This window comes from Rhinopithecus roxellana, chromosome 9 (genome assembly GCF_007565055.1).
Source record: "Rhinopithecus roxellana isolate Shanxi Qingling chromosome 9, ASM756505v1, whole genome shotgun sequence".
NCBI classification, from domain to species: domain Eukaryota; kingdom Metazoa; phylum Chordata; class Mammalia; order Primates; family Cercopithecidae; genus Rhinopithecus; species Rhinopithecus roxellana.
In genome coordinates, this window is record NC_044557.1 from 135,301,271 (window position 1) to 135,312,278 (window position 11,008).

The 11,008-nt window shown below is 55.8% G+C and overlaps 1 protein-coding gene across 3 annotated transcripts in view; it reads left to right on the forward strand.

Moving 5' to 3' along the window:
- The window catches only part of KIF13B (kinesin family member 13B), a 198,629-nt gene extending 187,621 nt beyond the window's left edge, over nt 1-11,008 (forward strand). The window contains exons 38-40 of one of the 3 annotated variants that reach the window (XM_010370896.2): nt 3,002-3,064; nt 5,979-6,675; nt 7,522-11,002. In XM_010370896.2, the coding sequence (XP_010369198.2) occupies nt 3,002-3,064; nt 5,979-6,675; nt 7,522-7,784 (1,023 nt within the window). In that variant the 3' untranslated portion in view covers nt 7,785-11,002. Of the gene's footprint in view, nt 1-2,908; nt 3,065-5,978; nt 6,676-7,521 lie in introns of those variants that run through there. The other 2 variants (XM_010370897.2, XM_030937676.1) reach the window with 2 other exon arrangements.

Consider the following 11,008-nt stretch of genomic DNA (forward strand, 5'->3'; position numbering starts at 1 on the left):
TGTTGTATTTATGACCCCTTCCTCCTCTGAATCCTCTTTTTTTTTTTTTTCTGAGATGGAGTTTCGCTATTGTTGGCCAGGCTGGAGTGGTGCAATGGCACTATCTTGGCTCACTGCAACCTCTGCCTCCCAGGTTCAAGCAGTTCTCCTGCCTCAGCCTCCCGAGTAGCTAGGATTATAGGCATCTGCCGCCATGCCCTGTAATTTTTTTTTTTTTTTGGATTTTTAGTAGAGACAGGGTTTCACCATGTTGGCCAGACTAGTCCCAAACTCCTGACCTCAGGTGATCCTCCTGCCTTGGCCTCCCAAACTGCTGGGACTACAGGCATGAGCCACTACGCCCGGCCTCCTCTCTGCTTTTGAAGTTTCCATTCCACTGTCACATTTCTTGATTTTAGTGATTTGCTCACGTGTTCCCCACCAATGAGGTTGCCCATCTGTTGAGAGCAAAGCCCATGCCTCTGATGTTTATGTTACCCGAGGCACCTGGTGCCATGCCCACCGCGTGGTAGGACCTGATGCGGTCTCTGTTGAGCTGAACTTTTTTACGTGGAGGGTAAGAACCAAAGTGGCAGGCAGTCCAGTCCCTGAGTCCATTTCAGCAAATATTTAATAAGCATCTATCTACTGGGTTTTTCTAATCACACTGGGTCCTGAAGGAAAGTGTAACTTGTTTGCATGTTCTATTTCAAAGGGCAGGAATCATGTGATTTTAGAAAAGGTTTCATGTTAGGCACTTAACATCCCATCCTTGGAGTATTTACATTTTTAGGCTTTAAGGGGAATAAACTTCACTGTAGTGGAAACAGTTGCTCCCCAGTCTTGTCCACTTTTGGTAAGATGTAGCTGAAGAATGCAAGTATCCTGGAGTTTGAGAAATGTTTTTTCTGCTTTTGTCATGAAATGTACCCTTGAGCACCTTCCCATTTGTGAGGACGTTAAATACTATGGGGAGAAAAATGAAGGCACCAGCCCCGGCATGCGAGGACTGCCTGGCAGTGCGGGACGCACGCTTGAGCCTCACTTCTTCTCTGGGAGGTGGCCACAGGCGGGACCGTGGAGAGCAACAGCCGGGACAGAAGGAACTCGCTGCTGGGAGGGGCGCAGAGGGGAATCTGTTCTGGTCGAGGAATTGAGGTGGAGGCTGAAGGTCTTGTTCTTCTGGCCTTGTCATGTGCAATGGCCTAACTGCCACTAGGGGACCCTCCCTCATTCTGTCCCATTGGTTGCTCACATAGTCTTCAATGGACCCTGGTCCTAGCTGTCCCTGGCCTCAGACCACCCCAGGAGCTCCCCAGTGTTTGCAGGGTCAAGTACACATTCCTTTTGTTCATTTCCTTGGTCCTTCCACCATTTTTCATTTTTTCTTTGACCCAGGGTCTTGCTTTTTTGCCCAGGCTGGAGTGTGGTAGTGTGATCATAGCTCACTGCAGCCGCCAACTCGTGGGCTTAAGTGATCCTTCTGCCTCAGCCTCCTGAGGAGCTAGGACTGCAGGTGTGCGCCACCACATCTGGCTCCAGTCCTTTCAGGTCTTTAAGCCTGATCGCTGCGTTTCCTCTCGAGTCCTCTCCACCGTGCCTTTTCTCAAATCCTGCCACTGCCCCCTTACGTTCCACAGAATCAATTCCCTCTTATACTTTTCTTCCAAAAGCAGCCCCAAGGCACGAGTGGTCATAGTGGTGCCCTTTGGTGAAGCGAGGCTATTCCATGCTTGGAAACATGGTGAGCACCCTGCCGAGCGGACTGGCTTCTTCTGGGGCTCTTCTCCCTATGGCTGGAGTCCAGGCTCCCCAGTAGGAAGGCCTGGACAGTCCGACTGCACGCCTGCAGGCTCTGTCTAGAAGGCCTGACTCCATCGAGGCCTCAGGTGCCCAGACACACAAGAGCCAAAGCACCAGGACTGCCAAGGGCTGGGAGAAGGGAGGTGGGAGAGGTGGAGTCCACATCTCTGGGCAGTTGAAGTTCAGTAACCGAGCAGCCACCAGCTATGCCCTGTGGACCCAACAAGGAAGAAGCCCGACCCGCGGCTGTCCTGGCAGAATGGAGCCCTCGTGAGGCCCAGCCTGTGAGGCCAGGCCCAGTTCCTGCAGTTGGGGAGTTGGGAGAGTGAGGGGCAGAAGTGGCGTGTTCCTAGCTTCTTCCGGGATGAGCACATCTGTTCAGCTGCTTCTGTGTCCCACAGCCACTCCGCAGCAAAGAATGATGCTCTGGTTCCTTCTCTCCCCCGGCCTTCCCTTTTCCTGGCTCTGATGATTCTTTCCTCTCTCTCTTTAATGTTCCCTGGCCCATGTGTCCACAAGTCACCAGGCCCTTTCCTGTGGCTCTTATCTCCTCACCCCTGCTCTGTTGGTGGAATTGCATTATTGATCTGCCTCTTGGACTTTAAATATTCTTCTGGTCAGGGTTGTGTCCCTGCCTGGTCAGTCTCTCTGGGTTTCAGCTGTCTTCTTGATTTGCTCAGGACTCAGTGGGGACCCCCTTCCTCTCCTGAGTAGGGTTAATTTCCAATGCCCAGGGCCTCCTGCAGACCTGCGCCTGCCATCTTGGGCTCTGGGTTTGTGCTCCAGCCAGCCTGGCCTCCTTCCTCCTCCCCTCCTGTGACTACACTCCTTCCTCTCCCCAGCCATCAGGGCCTGGTGTGGCTTTCACCTCCTGCTGGAAGTCTTTCTAGATCTTTCCTGTCTCATAATGTTTGTCTGTACAGGCCCAGTCCTCGGTTCACATGTGCATATGTGATCGGAGGGAAGGAGGGAGTGTCACATGTGTCTAAGTGCACCACGTGTGTTGGTGATCTTGGCATGCAACCTGTTTCCCTGGCTGGAGGAGTAGCCCCTGGCTGAGTCCCTTGTTCCTTGGAAGGTGTAGAGCCCCTTGCCCTTGCTCACCTGATGGGCCGATTCCCCTCAGGCAGGTCCTGGCCCTCCAGCCTGTGCAGCGGAAGCCTCTCCGCTACCCCTGTTCTGTCCTCTCGACCCCTGACCTGCGCACTTGCCTCCTCAGCCCGTGCCCCGCATCATGGTGCAGGCAGCCGGCCCGGACGTCAGGGTGACCAGGATGGAGGAGGTGAGTCAGTCGGGCCAGGGATGGCCACCCTGCCTGCAGCGAGCGGGTGGCCCTGATGCTGAAACTGTTGAGTCCACACCCACAGTTTTTGATGTTAGCATTCCTGTTTTGGTAATTAGCTATAATATAGGTCACTGCCTTAAACTCTCTATTTTCCTTGTTACACTTTTCTATTTTCAACTTGTTAATCATATGATTGCTAAACTTTTAGGTGCTTGACTGCTAATGTAGTCTGCTGCCTTAATAGCCCACAGCTAGGCAGAGGAGATTTCTATAAACAGAACAATCTCCTCCTTCTAAATGTTTGCTTAATTCTCAGTTTTATATTTCATTCTGATTCATGATATCAGCGTGAAAAGGCGAATGCTGAACTGGGGAGAAAATAGTCTCTTATGATCTCCCACAGATCAACAGCACTTCTCATCTTATGAACAGCAAATCTATTTTCTCCCACTGCGCTTTCATTCTCTTAGGAAATGCTGTCTTCTTAGGAAAATTTTCTTTATTAAAACAACAGCAACAGAGGCACAATAATTTGAAAGAATATTCAGATCTCCATGAATTTACTTCTATCTGAACGACCCTTTAAATATCCCAGTGTATGCTGGGCATTCACGAATTTGTTGTGGACGGGATGGGGTGCCCCCTCCCCCGGGAGTGGTGCTGGTTTCTTCGCCGAGGCAGGTTTGAGCATCCCCGGTCAGCGGGACGGTCAGAGCAGGCCCCTTGCCAGTGAAGGCAGTAGCTTCTGTGGTTCATCATGGTGGTTTTCGAAGCTTGGACTTTTCCAGAAATCTCCAGAAATGTCTCCTTCAGTGGCAAGGGTATAATCCAGAGAAGGCACCTGGGTTTCAACTCACAAATCAACTCCAGTCGAATGGGGGCGTGGCCTGGAGTGCTAGTCAGTGCTTTCCACCATCCTGCTCCCTCCTTTGTTGACACTGCAGCTCTGCCCCCAATTCCTGCCTTTTTACTTAGAGCAGCCTTGGATAAGGGCTTTCCCCTCTGGAGAACTGTTGTAGAATAATGTGATGATCCTTCCAGCCCAGCCCAAGCCAGTGACTTCCATGGAAGCCAATAGGATGATGATACTTGCAAATCTGAGGCATGCAGCTGGCCTCATCCTGGGACAGCCTGACCTGGCCGGCCCTTAGCGCCAGGTGCTGAAGTGACAGTGGCTGGCCTCACCCGGGGTGGGGGCAGGGAACAGAAGCCATTTCAGGTTACCGTTCAGATTCCCGGCTCTCGTAGTTTTGCGTGTTCTTCCCTGCTAGGTCAGTGATATTAAAACTAAAATAGAAGAGAATAAATAAAAAACATGGACAATGTGCAAAGGAAAAATGATTGAAGGATTGCCTAATCTTTTAGAGTATTTATGCTGGTGACAGTTATTGATCTATTGGATTGAGTAAATTTTGCAGCCTAGAGATTCATCACAAAAATGGGCTATTAATCTCAAGAGGTGCCGTTAATTTCACACCCTGAAAGTGTGGCTGGTGGGGAAAAGAGGGCCCCTGGAAACGGGAATATAAATGACAGTTCCTGGGAAAATGCATGATTTATCAAGCTGCTGAGGTAAGCCAAGTAACTGTAAGAGACTTATAGATCTCAGCCACTTCCCCGTTCAAATAAATCCTGTATTTCAAATGGAAAATGACCATTCCTGTAATATAAATAATTTTTCCGTAAATATCGGAAAACATATTTCTTCTGGATAGCAGTGCTCTCCACCCCACCAGTCTCATTCCCTGTTCCTGCCTTCTCCTTTTCTTCGGTCATTGTGAATAGGAATAGAAAGATGATCTGGCAGCTTCTTCACATGGCTTCCATTATAGACGAAAGAATACCCCAGAAACAGTAGGATTTGGGCAAGCGGTGGCTGCTATGCCCCATGAGATGTGGGCATTGCGTGTGTGTGTGTGTCCTCTGCCTGGGTGACTCAGACAGAGTGACCGCCATGAGAAGAGCAGCTGGCCTCACTTGGTGGCTTCTCCCTGGGGGCTGCTTCCTGGCCTCTCTCCGGGGTCTGAGGCCCCCCCTATCCCCTGACATGGCACCTGCTTTCCATAGCAGCCAGAATAGCAGCCTTGGAGAGAAAGGGCCACGGCCCACAGGGAGCCTTTGTCTCCCTCCTCGTCTGCCTCTTCATCCCCCTCCTCGCCCCCCTGCCGCCTTGCCCAGGATGCCCAGCCAGGCTGCAGGCCCGTGGCTCCTTGTTGGTGCCTGAGCTGGCCAGGCTGTGCTGAGCATGTTCCGGTCCTCCAATGAGATCATTGTTTAGGTTTTGCCGGAGAAAACAGTGCTCTTGTGGCTTCTTTAGTGACTTAGTCTCTTCGTGAGGTCAGGGGTGGGCAGGGCCTTTGTCTCCATGGGAGGAAACTCTCGCCCTAGCAGGGTTTTAGTGTGCACCTACTGTGTGCTGCCCTCTGTGGCGAGGGGACTTGGTCTTGGTAGCATGCTGGCCCTGCATGGCAGGCGCTGGATTCTATTCTGTATGAAAGGTAAAAAGTAGATGGGGCAGGGGCTGTGGCCATGGTCAGTGTTCTTGATTCTGGGCACACAGCACAAGGCCTGCGGGGTGCACTGTCGGCCCCACAACCTTTGTCACTTTGGAAGCCAGGGCCACGCAGCCCTAAGTGGCAGAACCAGTGTGGGAACCAGGCCTGGCCGGGTCCCAGCCATGCTCTTTTATTTATTTATTTATTTTGTGGGGATGGGGTTTCACTATGTTGCCCAGGCTGTTCTTGAACTCCTGGGCTCAAGCGATCTTCCACCTTGCCTTCCATAAGCACTGGGGTTACAGGCTGAGCCACTGCCCCTGGCCTTATGCTTTTTTCCAAGTCAACGCTGCCTGTTTGGATTGTGTTGGGAAGTTTTCTGTTCTCAGCCGCGGCTTCCCCCTGTCCCGCTGCAGGCTCAGCCAGAGATGGGCTCTGAGGTGCTGGTGCAGACGATGGGGCCCCCAGCCTTGAAGATCTGCGACAAACCCGCCAAAGTGCCTTCCCCACCGCCTGTCGTAGCTGTCATAGCGGTCACCCCGGCCCTGGAGGCACAGGACGGCCCCCCCAGCCCCCTGAGTGAAGCCTCTAGCGGCTACTTCTCCCACAGCGTCTCCACCGCCACCCTGTCGGACGCCCTGGGCCCAGGCCTGGACGCTGCGGCCCCGCCCGGCTCCATGCCGACCGCCCCTGAGGCCGAGCCCGAGGCGCCCATCAGCAGTCCCCTGCCAACCATGGCCGCCCCTGCCGAGGAGCCCCCTGGCCCCCAGCAGCTCGTGAGCCCGGGCCAGGAGCGCCCGGACCTCGAGGCCCCAGCGCCCGGCTCCCCCTTCCGCGTCCGGAGGGTGCGGGCCTCGGAGCTGCGCTCCTTCTCGCGCATGCTGGCCGGGGACCCCGGCTGCTCCCCAGGGGCCGAGGGGGACGCGCCGGCCACGGGCGCTGGGGGTCAGGCCCTGGCCTCTGATTCTGAGGAAGCTGAGGAGGTCCCGGAGTGGCTCCGAGAGGGCGAGTTCGTCACCGTGGGCGCCCACAAAACAGGCGTGGTGAGATACGTGGGGCCTGCTGACTTCCAGGAGGGCACGTGGGTTGGCGTGGAGCTCAACCTGCCCTCAGGTGGGTACCGGGCACTCTGGGCTCCAGGGTGGTGCCGGGGGTCGGGGGAAGCAGGAGCGTGGCTGGCCTGAGAGGAGACAGGGTCCGGGCGGGAGAGGAGGGGCCGGGAGGCAGCGGATTGGCTGAAGCTGCAGGAGCGGCTGGGCCTGCGGGGGTGAAGCTGGGGGCCAGGGCTAGTCCCTGGAGATGGCGTGGAAGATTCCTGATGATTTTGGCTACAAAGATGCTGTACCCATCCCCCCATCGCCATGGCTGCCACTGCTCCTTTTGTTCTGGTCTACCCCGCTCTTGGCTGTCCCTGGGCTCTGCCTTCTCATCCTTCACGGTAGAGCATCTCTGCTTTGCCCTTCGAGGAGGCTCTTCCTCACCCCATCCGGACACATCTCGCTGGCCTCTGACTCGCCGTCATTTGGCAGTTTTGCCCGTTTCCACTTCATAGATTCAGCAAAAGAACCATTCTCCCGCCACCCAGCCCAGGCCTGGGTCCAGATGGAGAAGGGTCTGTTTACCCACGGGTCGGACCAGCTGTGCCTTACTGGCTGGCCTGCACCTGCGCTTCCGCAAGGCATTCCCCAGGGCCTGTCACCTCCTACCTGAGGCTGCAGGATGGGCTGTGCATCCTTGGTCACCACTGCTCACTGTCCTGGAAGGCAGTCACTCCGAGCCCTGGCCACATTCACTTAGCCAGTCCCTGCCAAACAATGACCAGCGTCTGAGTGCTGACTGTGTAGGGCCTGTGCCAGGGGGTTGGCAGTGTGGGCACATGGCCTCTGCAGAGGCGAGGGAGGTGTAGGGGGGAGTCTGCAGCTGGGCTGCCCTCCATGTCACCCTCTCCTTCCTCCACAGGTAAGAATGACGGTTCCATCGGCGGGAAGCAGTACTTCAAGTGTAACCCCGGCTACGGGCTGCTGGTCAGGCCCAACCGGGTCCGCAGGGCCACAGGCCCTGTGCGGCAGCGCAGCACAGGGCTCCGGCTGAGTGTCTCCGAGGCCCGCCGGAGCGCCACTCTCTCAGGCTCCGCCACCAACCTGGCCTCGCTGACAGCTGCCCTGGCCAAGGCCGACAGGAGCCACAAGAACCCTGAGAACCGGAAATCCTGGGCCAACTGAGCCGCTGCCTCAGGGCGAACTCTTCTTGGGGTGCCTGGCCCCTTTTGAGCCCTGCCAGTGACAGCCCTGGGGAGCCAGGAGCCTGGTGGCCTCTTCCCCAGGGGCGGGGCAATGAATGCTTTTTGCACGACACAGGGCTGGTGACCTCCCTGGGCCTCTGGAAGCTTTGTTTCTTCTCTACCTGGGGAAAGTGGGGGCCTCAGCTGTACCTCCTCAAGTGGATGGAAGGTTCTGGGTGCCCGCAGGGGCTGGGGGATGCTAGGACTGAGGCCCTGGGTGGTGCAGCGCCTGGCCATCTTGCTGTGTGCCTGTGCCTGGGGCCTTATGTTGCTCTTTCTATCATTTCCATTCTGGTGGCCCCACTAATGTCTTAACCTAAACCATAGTTGTAACCAGTGCCTTTCCTCCCCACTGGAGGGCAAGGCCCCCCCCCCGCCCGGATGTTCTGGCTCACTCCTCAAGCCCCCCAGCCTCCCACCCTGGTCCCAGGTTCCTGCAAGTGCCTCTGGGGACCCCCCAGCCTCCCACCCTAGTCCCAGGTTCCACAAGTGCCTGTGGAGGGCCCTGGGCTCTGGCAGATGGCCCTGGTGCCCCAGGCGGGGGCCGAGGGCCTGAGCACCCCCCCATCCCTCCTCTGCCAGGGTTTCTTAGTGGTTTCTTTGTGGGTGTTTTGGCATCTTTACACCTGGAAAGTCTCTTAAGTTTGCCGTTGATTCCCTTCACAGAAGGCTTGGAATGTATTTATTTATATTTATTTTTTCAAAATCCGAAATCATTTGCGAGCCGCAATCGTCGTCTGCCTGTGTATGGGGGCCCAGGGCCTGCCTTGCACGTTGCAGCCTCTCTGGCCATTGCAGAGCTGCTGGCCTCCTGCCCAGGTGGAGGGTCCTGGGGGCAGCAGAGGATAAAGCCCCCTCCTCACATCCTCTATTGCGGATCCACAGTGGCCTTACTCTTAACTTGGATGAAAGCAAAAACCTGGGAGGATGATGTGCTTCTGTAGTCGGTGACAAAGGAAGAGGCATTGCTACTTTATTTGGTGCACTTTTGGTTTCTAGGAAGGTCTTTGGATCATTTTAACTTCTTGGCAACTCCCAGACCCTGAGAGTGTAGGGCTGGGACTTGGCGGCTGGGCGGGTACAGGGAGTGTGCCTGGTTTGTCTCCAGACCCTGGCAGCAGCCACGCCCCCAGGCCCACTGTGCATGGTGCGGGCGACACAGCCGGAAGCTTCCAGGGTGGCCTCCACCTCCTTGCTGGGACACTTCTGCTCCTGGAGACTTTGGTGCCAGGTTTGTGGGGTGGGGGTTAGTGTCTATGTGTGGAAGGCCACCAATCTAGGGACAGGAGCCCTAGGTCAAGATTCATACAGCCACTCTTGGAGCTGGTTTCCAGTTCTCATATTTAGACAACACCTAGAAAGCACTGTGGAAGACTCGTTCTCCAGGGTCTCGAAGCCTCCGACGGAGTGGTCTCTATGGTGGGCCTGTCCCAGCCCTGGCTGCGAGGACAGGTTGTCTTTTTCTCCCCAGTTGCTGTGAGGGACACGAAGGCCGAGGCCGGGCTGGCAGAGGGCCTGGCCCCTGGGGGGAGGCACTCCCTGCAGGGCTCTCCCTGTTCTTAGCCAGAGTTTCGAGGGAACCCTGTGGCACCTGTCCCTGGATGAAGAGCTGTCACTCTGCCTTGCTCTTTAACTCAACCCGCTTCCCAGCACAGCAGCTTCCTTTTTAAAACCCGTTTCACTAAGAAGTTTGTTTTTGGGTCTGCTGGTGTCACTGTGGCCTGGGTGAGAGGCCGGCACTGCTGTTGCCCTGAGCGGGGGAGCCCCTGGGCCATGTAGTGGGGACGCTCTGGGAATGGTGGTTGGGCAGTGTAGGTGGACCTGGAACTTCGTGGTGGCTGAGCCATCCACCCGGCAGTGGCCTCCTGTGGCACCGTCTCGGGAAAGTCCTGGGGGACATGTGTGCCGTGCGTTTTACCATTGGTTTGACTCACAGTGGAGTAGAACGAGCCAGAGTTCCTGATTGGAGCAGGTGGACTTGGGCCCAGGCCCTGTTCACTCTTGCTTCTCGGTGCAGACTAATGTCAGCTTGTGACTGGGAAAGAGGGATGTGCAGCGACGTGGTCGCTAAGGCATTGAGCCCCGCCGACCCCGGGCCAGCGATGGCAGGCAGGAGGTGTGGTCTCAAGAGTGGCGGGCCAGGATGGGCTGGCCTCCGTCTTCTAGTCTTCTCTTCTTGCCTCCCTGACCAGCAGACTCTCCTCCCAAGAATGCCTGCCCGCCCACCCACCTTAGGACTCCTGAAGCGCTCCTGGAAGGCCCCAGGAGTGGCACCTTAGTGCGGGTCGGCCCGCAGATGGCACCCGAGGCCGGGAAGGGCAGTAACCACACACAGTGCTGTCAGAGATGGGGATGCTTCTGGAGGCTCTGCCTCCCCACTGCGTGCCTAGAATGTCCCTGGCCCTGCCCCGCCACTTCCCTTGGGCCCTTGTGAAGGACTGAGGCTCCAGGGTGAGAAGGCTCACTTCTGCCCAGGGCACTGCGTCCAGCAGCAGAGGGGACAGGGGGCAGGCGTGTGACTGGAGTCCCGGGTGCTCAGGCCTGACCAGAGGGAGTGGGAGGGCGGAGCTGAGGAGGGGGAAGGCGTTTCTGGTCCCACCAAGGTGGGCCTTCTGTGTTCAATAAGAAAACGGAGCTGGGAAGGTGACTGCTGGAGCTTGAGAGGTGGAGGTGTTCAGATCCCCCCGTTACTTCCTAGCATTTTCTCCTCTTGCCTTAAAAGTTCCCTGTATGTGAAACAGGAAGTCCTGAGTGTGTGTGCATGGCTGTGTGCACGCACACAAGACGGGAGTGACCCTGTGCTTCCTGCCCAAGATACTGACCCGTTGAACCCCAAAGCATCTTTCTCCGCAGAGTCCACGATGCCTTCCTGGTGGGCTGCTGACACTAATGGTGTTGGGGGGGTCTTGGAACAGCTTCTCTATGTGTGGATTCGTGTAAATGCGAGGAGTTCACATGTAAAGAAGTGACTTTGATTCCGGGATTATATTGATTTGGTACACAGTAAATGGGAGTTTAAAAAATCCAAAGACTGTAATGACTTGTAAAGACTCTAATGATTTGTATCAAGTAATGAACTAAACCACCTGTAATTTTGTACCATATATGTCTTTCCATCAAATGACCAACAGCTTCTCAATAAAACCAGATGATTTCTCACCTGCA